The sequence below is a fragment of the Meleagris gallopavo genome, chromosome 3 (genome assembly GCF_000146605.3).
Source record: "Meleagris gallopavo isolate NT-WF06-2002-E0010 breed Aviagen turkey brand Nicholas breeding stock chromosome 3, Turkey_5.1, whole genome shotgun sequence".
NCBI classification, from domain to species: Eukaryota; Metazoa; Chordata; class Aves; order Galliformes; family Phasianidae; genus Meleagris; species Meleagris gallopavo.
In genome coordinates, this window is record NC_015013.2 from 88,245,289 (window position 1) to 88,262,030 (window position 16,742).

Below are 16,742 nucleotides of genomic sequence, written 5' to 3' on the forward strand. Positions count from 1 at the left end.
GAGAGGGGACCTGATCCAGGTTTATAAATATCTGAGGTGTGGCGGCCATAGTGGTGAGGCCAGTCTCTTTTCAGTGGTACGTGGAGACAGGACGAGGGGAAACGGACATAAGCTGCAGCACAGGAAGTTTCGCACGAATGTGCGTAAGAACCTCTTCACGGTGAGGGTGACGGAGCACTGGAACAGGCTGCCCAGGGAGGTTGTGGAGTCTCCTTCTCTGGAGATATTCAAGTCTCGCCTGGACGCCTACCTGTGTGACCTGGTGTAGGGAACCTGCTTTGGCAGGGGGGTTGGTCTCGATGATCTCTAGAGGTCCCTTCCAACCCCTACAATTCTGTGATTCTGTGATTCTGTGAACAGCTAACCAAAAAGAATGAAACACAGTCAATACAGGATAGACTTAGACATGGAAACTGCAAATAGTTTTGGATGGTAAAAATGGTGGGTATGGATTGAATGGGAGAGGTAAACAGGAAAAAAAAGTAAGGAACACTGAATAACACAGTAATGCAGCTTACTTAACTGCTTTAGTGAAGTATTGAGAGAATGTGCTTTAGCCCTCCTAAAAAACTCTGGTGAGGGACCTGGCTGGAATCACACAGCTCTTCCAATCACGCACCCATGTTTTCTAGGATAGCACTGGAGGACTACAAGTTGAAAAGATACATCAGAAGCGAGCCAGATGCTTCTGAGTGTAAATGCAGAGCACGAAGCAGAACTGCACTTGAGCAAAAAGCCTTCTGTCTAGACCAGTTCGCACAAGATTTTCAAAGGCTTGTTTAATAAAAATCCACTCCTCTCATCCCTCAATCTGCTAAATGTCAACAACACATTTATTTCTCTGCTTCAACCACAGCTTCTGGAAACAGAAAGGCAATTTACCTGTAATTGCAGCTTGAAATTCAGTGGCACTGTTTACATTCCAGGTGCACTTGAGACCAAAGAAATCCCAGCAGTGCCCACCCCACTGCATTCCGGTGCTGAGGCTGTGAACAGGGCAGAGCATGCCCTGGAAATCCAACTTTGTGAATGTGCACACAGAAAACACATATTAACAGAAATAACAAGTTCAACAACCTTTCCTTTTCTGCATAGCAAATATAGCCAAGCACTTGCTGTAGGTGGCCAATGTTTGAACAGCCATAAAGACCTTTTTTTCTTTTGGAAATGAAGCATGTCTTTACTTTAACACCAAGGGAAAAAGAGCATAAAAGAGAGCGTGTCAGTTCTCTGAAATCCAAAAAAGCATTTCTAAGAATTGAAAAGTCGCTCTTCAATCCACTGGAGAATATGGGCTCATCCTTCAGAAAAAACAGCTGCCTTTGAGGGTCTAAATCCATCCAGAAACAACAGTTACAGTCATGAAGTTCTCCTTAGAGCAAAGCCCACATATAAACACTGCTGTCTTGTTTAAAGATATTTCAAGAGAAATAGCAAGGAAATCGTACCTTTAGTCTGGGCACTTTGAGACTCTTATACAAAGCTAAATTATGTTCATCTCAGCTTAACAATGAGAGTCTTTTCATTACAAAGGTTTCCCCCTTTAATGATCAAAGATGTTTTCTACCCTGCTCTTGACAAATCATAAAATATCTCAATTTTTTGTTTGTTTTTTGAAAGGGAAGAGGGTTTTTCCTTGTTTCTTTAACCAAACACGTCCTTTCCACTGACAAAGGCAAATACAGTTTGACTTGAAACAGGAGATATTATGTTAGGGAAACACTAAAAATAAGCGAGGAAGTTTCTTTCCTGACTTTCCTTCAGTGTTAGCACATAACACAAAGTCCTCTGCTTTATCAGCAGAAATACCTTGAAATTGGCTGCTCTGGAGATCCCAGTCCAAATCTGCCTTCCTTTCAAGGCTGGAAGGCTTCCTTGGCTATCACTCCAGAAGCCACACTAATCAGGGAGATCTTGAAAAAAATTTTTCTTTCCCTTTTAGTTGCGCAGTTTTCTCAAAGGCATTCACTGCTGAATATTTCCAAGAGTTCACAGAAATGAGCCAAGAGACAAACCCAGCATCAGCCTCCTTTAAGTTTGTAACCCGCAGAAGAAATGGAAAGCTCTATTGCAGTCAACCTCCATTGCAAGAGGTGAAGGAAAAAACAAAGGCATGAAAAACCTTCAAGGCTGTTTTCACCTTAAATTACTTAACTTAGTCAAACAGCAGTCACTTACATGGAATGGAGGCGTATATACTCCAACAACCATTCACTGTTTCTGAAACAAATGTCAGGACACGGTAATCCATCAGTGCTAGGCCACTGCTATGAGTACCTGCTCATATCCACAGTGACTGTCTCACTCTGCCAAAATAAAAAGGCAGCTGCTTTGTTAAATAAGTGGAAGTAACAGTGATTCATCACTTGCCCAGTGTTCTTGTTCTTAGATATTAATTACTTTAGAAACAAACATACGAAGAAATGTACATATACGAAAATCAAAAATAAAGGCAAGCCTCAGGTAACTGCTACTAATCCTTTAATTCTTTCAAATTAAAAAAAAAAAAAAATGACATGTTCTTGCTTAAAGTAGGATTATGTGGCTGTCCAAATTCAACTCAACATTGGATTTTTTTTTACAGGGAGTGTAAATTTTGCATTCTAAAAGCCCATAGCCACTGGAATTTTTTTAATCGAAGAAACCAGAGATGTAATCTGTTTTTATTTCTACATATTGCTTTGGAAAGATAACCTGGATTTCAACTGTATATTTAAATCCACTTGCAAGTAAGGTTAAAAACTGACACAATTTTCCTCTCTTGCACACCATAGTACACTTTATGAAATGAATCAATCACGCCGGATACATCAAATCAATATACTTAAGTCAGGCAATTAAGATATGATGCAGCACTCAAAAAACTCTGTTTCATGTAAAATAAGTGTATGTTATTGATGACAGTGATTCCTACCAGTGTATCTCTAATTTGTTTAGCCACCAAGTTATCCCTATACAGAGATATGAGCTGATTAAATTGTCAAGAGGCAGATTTTCTGATGATCACCAAGGAAAATGTCTGAATTTCACAAGTCTGTGATCACTGCAGCAAGACCTACTCCACCTAAGAATGCTCTGAAGTCTTTTTATACACAAAGATGCTAGAAAGTAGTAGAAAAGGAAGAGAAAGCATTCAAAATTCATTACTGGAATTTAAAGTACTGTACAGAGAATACAGATGCTAGAAGGAATGGGCAGGTGGCAACCCGCTTCCACAGCAAGAACCCTGCAGAACAAAGCCAACCCTGTAAACCACCTACCACAAGGCAAGACTGCTCTTGGACAATAGCTGAAAACAAGCAAACAACTAAGCTTTAACAGTACTTGAAATGCTAAACACAGTTCATTTCATTTAAGAACCACAAGACCTCGGAATGTGAATAAGTGTAGCAAATGCTAAGTAAAGGTCTCATAGTCAGATTACTATTCTCCACATTCTACACAGAGCTGTTTAACCCTCTCCAAAATAAACACAATATTTTCATGCATATGTATACTTACACACATATCAAAGATAACATATACCTGAAGTAATTATTAAAACAATCCTTAGTCTTCTTTTTTTGTTGTTTAAGTTAGCTGAAGAACTGCACTGTACAAATAAAACCAGGTTTTATTTGTGGTGAGGAGGGGTAGAGCAGTGGGAAGAAAGGGCTTTGCTGTAAAATTTTTTGATCCCCAACAACGGAAGGAAATACTTTCTAAACAAGAATTAAAAGAAAAAAAACAACATATCCTTAAATATTTTCAACAATTGTTTCCTTTTTTTACATTTACAGAATCACAGAATGGCCCTGGATGGAAAGGACCTCAAGGATCATCAAGCTCCAACCCCCCAATGCCAATGCATGCAGGGCCGTCAACCTCCACTTTTAATGCTAGACCAGGCTGCCCAGGGCTCCATCCAGTCTGGCCTTGAGCACCTCCAGGAATGGGGCATCCACAACCTCTCTGGGCAGCCTGTTCCAGCACCTCACCACTCTCTCTCCATAAAGAACTTCCCCCTGATATCCAACCTAAATCTTCCCTCCTTCAACTTAAAATCATTTTCCCTTGTCCTGTCGTTATCTACTATTTCAAAGAGTTGACTTCCCTACTTTTTTTTAAATAAATAACAAGAAGAAAGCCATTTAATACCTCTCCTCTCCTACATTTCCTCCCATCACCACACAGAATTTTGGGGAATACAAAGTGATAAATGTTGAATGACATAAGTCAATGGTAGTATTTAAACTGACAACCAGTTCTAGAAATTTCATGTTTCTGTTCTACAAAATGGGAAGAGTTTTTCTATTTCTTTAAGGCAGTAAAATATCATACATCAATTTCCACAGCTCTTCCACTCTCTCCCCGAAGGAAAGTTGGTACCATTTAAAGCCTTTTCCAAAAATTACTCAAAACATACAACAGGTAAAGATTCTTTCAAAATAAACAGTGAATCTTCTGTGTTTCCTGGCTTCCAGATTTCACCTTTTGAGGGTGAAGTTCACATTTAACCTAAAGATGGCAAGAGAATGTTAAAACCAGACTTACTCGAACATCAGTAGCATCTCCATGCCGGATAATGCTGGCCCATGTCGTTGGCTCACTGCTGGATTCAAAGTAGTGAAAAACCTTTAGGACTCGCTCCATGGCCCCTGGGGAACGCTCCATCCCAGTACCGAGGTGCGTCTTTGCACTTGAACTTGGTGTATGATTCAAGTTTGGATCAAGGTAAGCTGCTGCCATGGTTTTGCTAGATGCTAGGTATCTGTCATATTCTGGAAAAGGAAAACAGAAAACAAATTAATTTTCATTATGCCCAAATTCTTAGAGTGATTCAGACAAAACACTTATTGCAAATTCTACAAGACTAATTTTTAAGGCTCATTTAATTGCTTATTTGGAGTTCTTTACTAAAACAGTTTACTAAAACAAAATCTATCCAGAGTAGTATCAAAAAAAATGATGAGACTCTCTGAGTACATCAGTCTAATGTGTACAGCGCAAATAACAGAAGTGGTATCTCAAACAAGACTTCTTCCTTCTCTTTCTGTATTTTAATCCAGCCAATCTCCTTTAAAGAGCAAATGCTGACTTCCAGTTTTACCAGGAGCTCCCACTGCCAAGACCGCTCACTCAAAGTTGGCCTTACAGAAGCCCAAAGACTGGCACCAGGAAACTCTGACAACCAAGACACAACTCTGAATCTATATGATTCACACCAACACCAGCCTCTCCAGTTTAATGCTAGGACCATAGAAAATCAGTCATTTTCAGCTATTCTGGGACGCAGTGGAACTCGGACCATCCAGACTTAAATTCATCCTTCAATGAGGCACCATGAAGATACCACTGAATGCCCTCCCAGCAACTGTGGTAGAACAGTGAGGCGCTGGCACAGGCTGCCCACAGAAGCTGAAGATGCCCCATCCCTGGAGGCTTTCAAGGCCAGGTTGGATGGGGCCCTGGGCAGTCTGATCTGGTGGATGGCAACCCTGCCCATGGCAGGGTTTAAGATCCCTTCCAACCCAAGTCATTCTACTATTCTAAATACTGCTATGCCACTGACTTTTTGTTTTGTTTCCAAGTGATTTTCGTATCTAGTGGCAAAAGACACAGCCAACACTATGAACCTGTATCTCAAAGAAGCAAAAAATTGCCTCCTGGCTACTGCTGCAAATTTGTCAACAATGAGCAGATGGAGAAATCTGAGAAATCAATACCGAACAAGAGACAAAAAGAGAAAACAATAAATTTTCCTTTGCTTGATACAGCCTTAGGAATCATCCCAATCTGCTGGCTGCAAACAAAAAAGATCAATGGGCTGAGCTGTCAGGGCTGCACAAGTGCACCGAGAATTTCAGCTCCTCTTCCTTGTAGAGTGAACACAGCAGGGAGGCAGTTTATCAAATGTGGCAATGCTAAAGAACAACAAGCTTGATCTTTTGAGCATGGCAGAGTGAATGCCTCTGTAGCAGTAAAGCTGGCTTGGGAAAGAGTCATAAGGAGAAGACAATGAAATTGCTTTAGACTGTACTGCTGTTGAGTATCTGAGTATATCCTAATACCAGACCAGACTATCTAGGGCCCCATCCAAGCTGGCCTTGAGCACCTCCAGGATAAGGAGCTACAGCACAAGGTAAGTGGAAACCAACAGACTACCTGCACAGTATGACAGCATGACTTTTTCAATAAATGGGGGAATTGCATCCACCCAAAGCCGTACAAACTTCAAGTTGGCAATACTAGGTCAGACAAAGGTCTTGGAAGCAAGCCCTTAGGGAAGGTAAGCATAGGCCAACAAGTGGAAGACACTTCTCCCAAATACTCTCCATGCCTGATACTTGAGGGAATTCCTGTACCTGCTCATTGCTGACTCTGGGAACAGACTGATGAAACTGAAGAAGCTCTCAACTAATCCTATACTTATTTATAAATCCTTCCTTCTGTCCACTCTACACCAACAAATACAGATCAGAAAGCACCGGGCAAAACCTTTTGTTTTATCCTCACAGAAGAAGTTTGCAAGCTGTTTTCATAAAAACCTCCCATAAAAAAAGCTGAAGCAGGTCTAACAATCCTCCTCTTGGCAGACTGAGACCAATACATCACGACCTTCTGCAAAGCTCCTCTCCTGTAATGTAAAATTGGGCTGTAAAACTCCAACAGAGGAGACTGGGGAGCAGTCTAAAGACAACTCCCTCAGCCAAAGTCCTAACTGCTCTCAATAGCGTAATGACTAAGAATTAAATAGCAGTTTTCTGCTCAACTTGGGCCACTTTTAACCTTTTGCTATTAAATTCTGCTTCCTTTAAAACCTACTACAGTACCCCAAAGTCACGAGCAAAAACACTGAATGTTATATGTCAAGCTTACACACAACAAACAGTAGAAGAAAATCACTGCAAACCAGAGCAACATGAGGATTTATCTTTTTTTGGCCACGGGGAACAAGAAGAACACCTGTTTTAATGTTTATGCGTAGCATGTCATCAACTGAACAGACAAATTTAACAGATTTTCTCTGGCAGGAAAAGCAGAAACAAGTATTTTGAGTGTCTAACCACAGACTTACTATGGACAGTCTACATCCCTTGGGAGCTGCAAACAGAGAAGTGATGAAAGACATCAATTTTATACACAGAAGTGCTCTTAGCATAATTTCAGTGGATAAGAAAAACACTCATGACAGAGGGAATTTCTTCATATGCATCATTTGAGGAGAAAATCTGGAATCCAGCATTGAGAACTGACCATCCTAGGTACAATGTATGGTCAGTACCCACAGCATTTCACAGGACAGAAGCATTTAAAGGTAAAACAACCTCCTACTACAAGTTAGACAAGCACTTTTCCTTAAAAATTTCATCATCTTCAGGTTCTTTACAACTTTCAACTTTTAAAAATCCCAGTGCTTTCTTTACAAGGTAACAAACAGGCAATAAATTCGATAGCTCTTAAGTTACAGAAACACATGCCATAGCTCTGGTTATGGATCTATTAACTTAACCATTAAAACCAGCCCCTGGTTTTGAGTTTATGATGTGACTGTAAAGCTTTGCCCTTGGCCAAAACGTTGTAAAACATAACTGCACTTCTCGTAAGGATAGTTCAGCAACTATTTTCCAAGATCTGCTTGGTTATTATAAGATGCAAAGAGAGCTAAGGTGACCAAACAAGGATGCTTACTTGAGCTTTTCTAAATTCCAGCCAGGTTTGTAATCTCACAAAACAGAAATATCAGCTTTAGTCCTCTTGGTATTAACCAGACAGGCAGGAGGCTATTATACAGCAGAAATGAGCTACTTTATTCTGACTTTATTCTGCTTGGTTTTATTGGGTACTGTGATGATAAAGGAGCAGAGGCACATCAAGCTCAATGGTCAGCCTGTTTGTATGCAGAGCTGAGTGTTATCTTTCCCTCTGGGCTTCCAAGATGAAAAGCTATCAATCTCCCAGTTCACACACTTTGCAAAAAAACAAACAAACAAACAAAAAAAACATTGTTTCTCAGTACTACAGCAACTTATTTCATGCTTCAGGAGAGTGAAGCAAAGCCATCCTGGCCTGCTGGCATTAGGTGATTCTGCGAAGATGCTGTAAGTTGTTACCAAATCACAATGTACATTATCATTTTGATAAACTGATATCATCTGGCAGAATAGCTGAGATTTAGGAATGTAAATAGAAGACACTTAAGTGAGGTCAGAAGAGCCTTTATTATTATTATTGAAAAACAAACAAAACCACACTGCACAGCAAGGAAGTACTGCTGACCTTGTTTGTGCTTTTTTTTTTTTTTTTTAACAATTCAATTCTGAATGGCAGCCATTTTCACTACTGATACCTGAATAAATTACAATAAAAGTTGTTTTTATTTTCTCACAAAGATAAAATTATGAGTTCACTAACTGAATGACTTCTAAAAATTTGTTCACAATTCATTCACTGCTCAACTTAATTCCTGCTGACAACTTACCAGCACTGCATATTCCCCACATTTGATGACTGCATTGGAAACAAAGTCAATATTATGACTTCTGGCAGTACAAACAATCAAAGTTCAAAGTCATACTTCACCACCAGCTCTGAGTACTGAGAAACGAAATCCCTTCCACTAACGAGACAGTCAAAAAAAGTCATAACATATTTAAATCTATTAATAAAGTGTTAAGTAGTCTGATAGAGTCAACCTTTTCAACGTCAAAAATGTCTGCACTATTAGTAAATGGATAATATATGGAAAATAAGTTACTCAATACAAGATTTGGCACATGGCCATCAACATGATGCCAACAAGTTCGTCTGACAAGGAACCAAGCTATAATTATTGACACTATGACTTCATCATAACCTTTACAAGTACAATGAAGTTTTTATAATGTTGCTGAGGTGAACCCATCTCAAGCTTGAAGACATCCAAATCTACGATAATTTCTAGAAGAGAGCTCCAGGGTACCTCATCCATGTGTATAAATACCTGATAGGGAGGGAATAATGAAGATGAAGTGAGGCTCCTCTCCATGGTGCTCAGTGAGACGACACAAAGTGATGAACAATCACTTCCATTACAACCATCTCCCCAGGTCCCTTTTAAACCCAGCGAATTGGTGAGGGCTAAATTAATAATTCCTCCCACCCTACAATCATAGAATTGCTCAGGTCGGAAAAGACCTTAAAGATCATCAAGTCCAACCACAAAGTGAAACAACAGCCAACTTCAAGCTCAAAATGGGAAAAGTTTTGGAAGGGCAAGCCTGTGTTCTCAAAATGCTTATCACAGGATATACTAAATTCTTAAAACACTTCATAATGGATCAGGGAGGGATTGCAACCCCTCTGTAATTTTACCAGAATATCCAGATTAAGCACTCTGTATGTACTATGCAAAAGATCAGGGTAGATTATTAGCCTTTTGGAACAATAAAACTCATCAGCAACGTCTCTCACATCAGACAGTAAACATGTGAATTTAAAGCCCAATCCATTTTCACAGTTTGCATCAAATCCTGTTGCAGCTCACCTTGCAAATATTAACTTGTCTATCTCACCCTCACAGAAATTGAGGATATAAGGTACAATTTTAAGTACTTTCTCCAGTATAAAACTTGTATTTTCAGGGGTCTGCACCAAGTTTTTCACTCTGCTGACTCTTTTCATACATCTCCTGATATCTTTTGTTGTTGTTGTTGTTTCTTTGTATTTATGTATCAAAAGGTTTGGGACAGATGGATGACTCCCTGTCACAGGGATACTTACAAAACCCCATTTCTCCTAAAGAAACAGTCAACATAATCTACTTGCCAAGGGTCCCATGACACAGCTGCATACACAGAGTTATGGCACAGTCACATTCCCAGAAGACTGGATAGAATAAAAAGCACAAGTAGATACCTATATCCACATCCCTATGAATTTAAGAACGATAAATGTGAGGAAGCTTTCAGCTTTCTGATTTCAAACTGGGTATAAACAGAGAAAGAGAAGAGAAATGGTATTTCTTCCTATTTCTTCCTATAGCAGTCACTTTTGCCTTCAGAAACAGTCACTATATTTCAGCCATTTCCATATTGGAACCTCCCTGTTTATTTCCTGTTGAGCTTATTTTTCTTGTCTTTCTTTCAGTTAATGCTGATGTTCAAAAGAAAGAGGAAAAAAGCTGTAATTCTCTTCTCCTTCCAATCAAATTCACTCTCCTGGTTAACACTTTCTATAGCTACACGTCCAGGAGCACACATCCCTTGACTTCTCCTCTCTGGATGCTTCCTGATTACCACACCTCATAAATATATGTATTTATGAGTTCACTAATTGTGGTCAGAAGCCCTTAAGCCCCCCATGTCAAAGAAGTATGAAGCAGGCTGGCCAGACATTAAAAGCATTTCAATGAGTTCCTGATATCTATTTTAGTCCAAACTGACACACCAACTATTTTACTATATCAATATGAAATGGAAGAATAGTCCGAAACTGACAACTGCTGACCATTTTCTTTCCTTTGGAATGCTGCCTTTAGCAGTTACTAACTCAAGGTCTTAGTTCAGTACAGGGCAAAAATTTATAGTCTCTTTCCTAACACACAATCACGTATTTTAGAAATACACCAAAAGGTCAAAATGAAAAATATGATAGAGACCAAAGTCAAAACAAGATTAGCAATGCAAGCTGCAAAGGTGCAGAAAATTTACTTCAATTGTATCGATGTTTTAAGGAGATTAAATGTTCAGGAGAAGCACAAAGAGATAATTCACAAAAAACATGAGCTACAAGAACTGTAAGAAATGAAGCAATATGACATCCTTCAGCCTGCTGAACAGGAGGCAAGCACATCTCAGCAAAAAAAAAAATCAATAAGTATACCCATCCTAGACTAGCTGAAACAAGGGCTGATGTCATGCACAGCTGCTGTAAGTGAGGGCTGTCTCAGGAACCTTTATATCACTTTTGAAAAGTGGTCCAGAAGTATTTGCCTATTACTCAGGAGCCACTGCACCTCACGATAGACAGATGGAGAAAAATTTTAAAGAATACTGACAAGGAGCTGAGCTACATCTACTGTCAAGCAGTAATCCAGCTTCATTAAGATGTCTTGCAATATTCAGAATGACACCCTTTCCCAAATCCCATGGGAAAGTCCTGACGTACCTCAAAGGCTGGGTTTAACCCAATTTTCTTGCAACACTGCTGTATAACCAGCAGTACTCAGCAACTCCCTTTGGAGTCAGCACCAATTCCTAGTTGCAATATTAAAGGAAATGATAATGAGGAAATATCATTTGAGTTGGGAATAAAAGAAAATCCACATCTTTAATTAGAACAAGGTGTCCAGCCAGATACTTGCCTCAGTTTTCAACATCACTCCAAATGCCCACTGTGGTCCATTGGAACAACTGGAAGTCCACATACATACCGATCCCTTCTTATAGCTTCAATTGCTGATCTTACGAATCTCTTTGGCAAGGTATACAGTATTATAACAGAACTTTTCCCAGAAACTCAAAACTTCAACTCTTTGAAAGGGTAGATAACAATAGGACAACGGGAAATGGTTTTAAGTTGAAGGAGGGAAGATTTAGGTTGGATGTCAGGGGGAAGTTCCTTACTATGAGAGTGGTGAGGTGCTGGAACAGGCTGCCCAGAGAGGTTGTGAATGCCCCATCCCTGGAGGTGTTCAAGGCCAGGTTGGATGGGGTCCTGGGCAGCCTGGTCTAATATTAAATGGGGAGGTTGGTGGCCCTGCATGTGGCAGGGGGTTGGAGCTTTGTGATCCTTGAGGTCCCTTCCAACCCCGGTCATTCTGTGATTCTGTGAAAAAGCACAGAATTGAGTAGTAACAATTCTGTATTTCTACAAAAAGGCTACAACAGAATTCTAACTGTTGTTAAGTTGCACCAATGGTTGGCAGCAACCCTACTTCTGAACAGGACAGTGATGCAAGCAATTGAACTTAACCCCTTCAAGTACTGCTTACTGAATATTGCCCAGGAGAGGCAACAGCTGTACAAGTAGTAAATAGAAGCAGTATTTGCTGTCTTTCCAGAATACCAAACGCAAAGTGTAAATTAGAATTAGTGATAACGAGAGCATGCTTCAAGGAGATTAGGAGCTAGACATGTCTGAACAGCTAAGGGAAGCAGTAAGGTATTTCAGTTATGCATTATCAGAGATAAAAATATTTGGCTTTTTCTACTATTTGACTTTAAACTTGCCCTTCCTACTTGGGTACTGAATGATTATAGCATCCCAGCCCTTTATTACACAACACTCGGCTGCGTCGGATTTTAATTTCTGACTCACTTTGCAACAGTTTGAGTTGCCCTCATGTCATCCCTATTTTTATGAAAGCCAGAAGAGCACATCAGATAAGAGGCACTTAAGTACTCGGGAGGAACAGTGCATGACAATAGTCACGTTGTCCCAGTGCATGGCAATGGCCCCATTACAAAAACCAATGACCTGTAAAAAGTTTGACTTAAGCCTATTGTGGCTCAAGTGTTTTCCAAAGCCGGTAATTACAGCCTCTGTTACATACAGAGAAACGAAGAACAAAGTGATTCTTATTCAGGCGACTGAATGGCAGTTTAATGTAGGCCGACCATAAAAATTCTTCCAGTTACAGCTTTTGGAGATGATACACGAATAAAGCAGTGCAGTAAGGCACCATGGCTGCTAAACCAGTTGACTGACTTTGGCAATTCCTCACAAAAAGGGAAACCTTCAAAAAATATTGGTCTGCAGAAGAAAAAACGGCTCAATCCTCTACAGCAAAGTCTGATGCTGTAGCAATTCAGCTTTATGCTTCTCATTACTCCATACTGCCCAGTGGAAGAAAGCATTTGAGAACCTTTTGAGAACCCAACCCACCGCTTCCTTCGCAGCCACCCCCATCAGAAGGGACAGTCTGGATCAAAACTGTAACAGGTTTTGTAGCGCCCACATAGGAAAGAAAATATAATACAGCCTTCCATGAAAAGAACGGTTTGGGTTTGCCCTAACCACAGCTCTGTTAGTACTCAATTACGTCCAAAGCCACCAGCGTATGTTGCCCCTCGTCCTGCAGGGCTGTCAAAGGACATGGCAATGGCTGGGTAAGGTCTTCATGGTATGGGGCACATGAAGAAATGAAGGCAAACACTAAAAAATGAACTAAAAAACAAACAAACAAACACAAGCAAGCAGGTTTCACTACCTCCACCAGAAGATGTTACACCATTTTAGAGCAGATCTGAGCATATCTTAAGATGACCCAGAAGATGAAGCTTACTTTATAGTGCATGGCTGTTACACTATTCTTCCCTGGGGGAGAAAAAAAAAAATGCAATTCTTATCCAACAATCTGAACTCTTGTAGAAACATCTGGTGGTAATAAACTGATGTTACAACAGTTCCATTGGTCTGTACTACACAGAGCTATCAACCCAGTCTTCCTTGAGGCCCTGTCAGAGCATGTAGAAACATTAATACTGGAGGCCACTTAAAAATGTTTTAATAATAAAAATAAAAACTAAAAATAAAGTTTTTAAGATACTGAGTAGCATTTGCTCTGAAAATAGAGTCTGTTATTAGAGACCAGTAATCAAAGGAACTTTGCACATGAACTTCAGGAAGCAAGGAATCCTTAAGCATTTGCAATCTGTGCTCATAATGTGTTTCACAGAATCACCGAGGTTGGAAAAGACCTTCAAGATCATCCAGTCCAACCATTCACCTATCACCAATAGTACTCACTAAACCATGTCCCTCAGCATGGTTTGAGCATCTTGTAAAAGTACTCCACAGTGGCTAGAGTGAAAATAGGAGGAAAAGCCTCCAGAAAAGAGAACAACTACATTTCCATACAAAGTGAGTGTTGTTTTGCTGTGACTACGCAGGCAACTCATCTTCTTTATGCAGCAGTATTTCACAGGCTGGAGGATTCAAATCCCAATGCAATCTGATACAGAAGTCAGCTTTAGGAAAGATGCCACAAAGAAGTAAAGCATTAGGTATTCCAAATGAAGGATTCTTAACACATTATTAATGAAAGTGGGGACATTCATAACGTGGAAGAGGTTCTGAGAGAGCTTGTTAAAGGCAGGGGTTGGAGGCCTACCATCACACAACTTCTTGCCAGCAGAGAACCATGGATGTTTATTCTGTTTTAACCACAAAGTGCAATCAAGACAATGAAGCTTCTTTTCTACCACAATTAATACCTAGAAACCCCATACAAAGGCAACCAAAATGCTTGGTGGCAGAGTAGCAGTTCTATTAGGGAGAACTCAAAATGCTGGAACCCATCAAATTGTGAGACCAGGAGACAGGGAAGAGATAGAGCTTGATTAACATCTGTGGCATCTGCGAGATGATGGATTAAATGAACCCTAAGTCCCCTGTTAAAAGAATGCATTGATATTTGAATAAACTAATAACTTCTTAATTTTCATAGGGAAGACCTGGAAAGAAGCAGCAGATAGTATGCTAGATGGGCCAGTGACGTGATGCATTTTTCACATTCTTCAATTCCACAGCTTCACCTTTTGCTTCTATCATTGAAGCTGAAGCATGGTTCTGTCAAAATCCAGCTGAAAGCCAGCTCAAGATGCCTATCTTGAGGCTTGGGAGAGACTAAGTCTGAAAATTAAATGAAGTAACAAAGAAAACTGAGTTTTCTTGCACAGAACAGTTCAGGAAAATGCAAAAACTGAGGGAAAAAAGCACACTTATGAACGTGCCAGAAAATCTACACTGTGTATTCTCATCTTTAGACAGTTTATTTGTTGTTTTGTTGCTGTTATTTTTAAATCAAATAAGCCAAGAACAGTTCAAATTCTCATGCACACTTTAACATTCAAATATCATTAAAAGAACTCAAGTCTGGTTTCTCAGCTCTACAAGAAGCTGCAGACAACCAAAGAACATACACATACATATTTGTACAGAAGTTTAAGCTCATTTTTCAAAGGAAAACAAGTTGTCACCAAAGGCTGCTGAACCAATTTAACATACCCAATTTGTCCTTGCTGCTGTCAAAGCTGCAGAGCCTGCTACCCCTTTTCCTCCCTGCCAAGCCTTTCCTCATCCTCTCTGCCTGACTTGAGCAACCCTGGCTTTCCTTCCGTAGCTTCCTATTGCTGCCTACACATTTTTGGAGCTGCTTTTACTTACTGAGACAGAATAAAATCTGTTCAGGCTTCTTTTTTTCTAGTTTTGTGTTAGTGGGTTTTTGTTTTTGCTTATTTTTGCTATGTAAATATGGTTAAGTGGCTCAAAAAGAGCTCTAAAAAGCTCTGGAGCTACTACAAAGGCAGCAGAAGCACACAGCCAATAGTAAAGGGATAGACTTCCCATATTCTATAGGTATATTATATATATCCATATATATCAGCTGGTGTATCAACTCATTGCTCCTTCTGGACTACACCTGGGTGGAGCGTGGGGAAAATAAGTAGGCAACAGAGAAGCGAGAGTTGGGTTTCAGTGACATTGCTTTCTTCCATACAACTGCACAAATCATTTGTAGTCCAAATCTGACAACTCCGAGCTTCTGACAAGTAAACCATTAAATTGCATTTACTGATTTATAACACAAGGGCAAGCCAAGGGGGAGGGGAGGAATGGCAGAGCTCCAATAGGGAAAGTGAGCTCTTCCACTATAAAGAATGAAGAGGATGAAAATAATTTGGTTAAATAGCAACAATTAGCAGTCACATATCATATTCAACTTCAGCCTTATCTTCCTCACTCCTTTGACCTATCAGCCAGTACCCAGGTGCACCTGACCAACCAAATCAGCATATGTGGATAAGACCAAGAGTCTTTAACAGTCATGTACTGGATACTCAGTAAATGTCAGAGTGGAAAGAAGGAGGAGTAGCTGCTGATCGACACCACTCACACAACCAGTGTAGTCTGGACCAAACTTTATAGCATTCAGCCTTCTGGCTGAAATAACACTCACCTCCTGGTGCCTGAGCTACCTCCTCACACAGGGGTCTCGCTGACCTACGCAGTCCCCACAGACATCTTCTTCCTACCAAAGACGAATGGTTCTTTAGCTCACCATCAGAGCAACACCTCTGCTCCCCACCCTTCATTTGATATGGAAGCAAATGGAAACTACAAAGGACTTTCATGCTCCATTTTAACTGTAGATAATAGAGTTTTTAAGTTCAGCAAAGTTATAATTGTCAAGTGTTTCGTTTCTGGAACAGATGTAAAACAACTGTGTAACAGCCTAAGCATAAGACCTTTGATACATTAATTGCTTATCATTAATACAAGATTAGTCTCCCATTTCCTGAGTGAACAGCAAGAGAAGCAATTTTTCTCCTGGGTTTTCTGGGTTTGAAATGCTTGTAAATACAACAACAGCCTGCAATGTTCTTCTGAGCCAATTGTCATTTAAAACCTCAATCTTTTACAACGTGAAGCTTTGATGGTGTCACAAAACGTGTGCAAAGGAAATCCATCAAGGCACAGAAAGTCAACTTGTGGAATACTGAACACGCTCCCTGAAGTGCATCACACAACTCCTTAGCTCTACAAACTTCCACTGTTAAAAATGGAAGCATCTCCTGGTTTTGCATCAGTGCATGAGCTGAAGGCCTTGAGGGCACAGACTCAAAAGAAAAAAATACAGGCTAACTATCCTGTTTCCCTCAGAACAATGGCAATTTCCCCTAGAAACACTTAAGAGTGTTTACTAACACTGCACAGCAGTTTTTCTACTAGGATCAGAATGTATCAGGTGATAAAACTTACTGAAGAAATTCTTAAGG

General features: G+C 40.0%; 1 protein-coding gene across 1 annotated transcript; it reads right to left on the minus strand.

The window, feature by feature from the left end:
* Positions 1–4,482: 4,482 nt before the first annotated feature.
* On the minus strand, positions 4,483–16,421 carry LOC104910466 (focal adhesion kinase 1-like). The gene is made up of 2 exons (XM_010709355.3): positions 15,923–16,421; positions 4,483–4,760 (listed from the first exon to the last, which is right to left on the minus strand). The coding sequence occupies exons 1-2, from the start codon at positions 16,095–16,097 to the stop codon at positions 4,498–4,500; spliced, it is 438 nt and encodes a 145-aa protein (XP_010707657.1). The 5' UTR covers positions 16,098–16,421; the 3' UTR covers positions 4,483–4,497.
* Positions 16,422–16,742: the final 321 nt, after the last annotated feature.

Bases quoted from the DNA above. Each gene is read 5' to 3' on its own strand.
- LOC104910466 (XM_010709355.3), bottom strand. From the start codon at position 16,097: ATGAAAGTCCTTTGTAGTTTCCATTTGCTTCCATATCAAATGAAGGGT. The intron at 4,761-15,922 runs GTGAGTGTTATT...TTCCTTTTCCAG, and splicing joins GGTAGCTCAGGCACCAGGAG to AATATGACAGATACCTAGCA.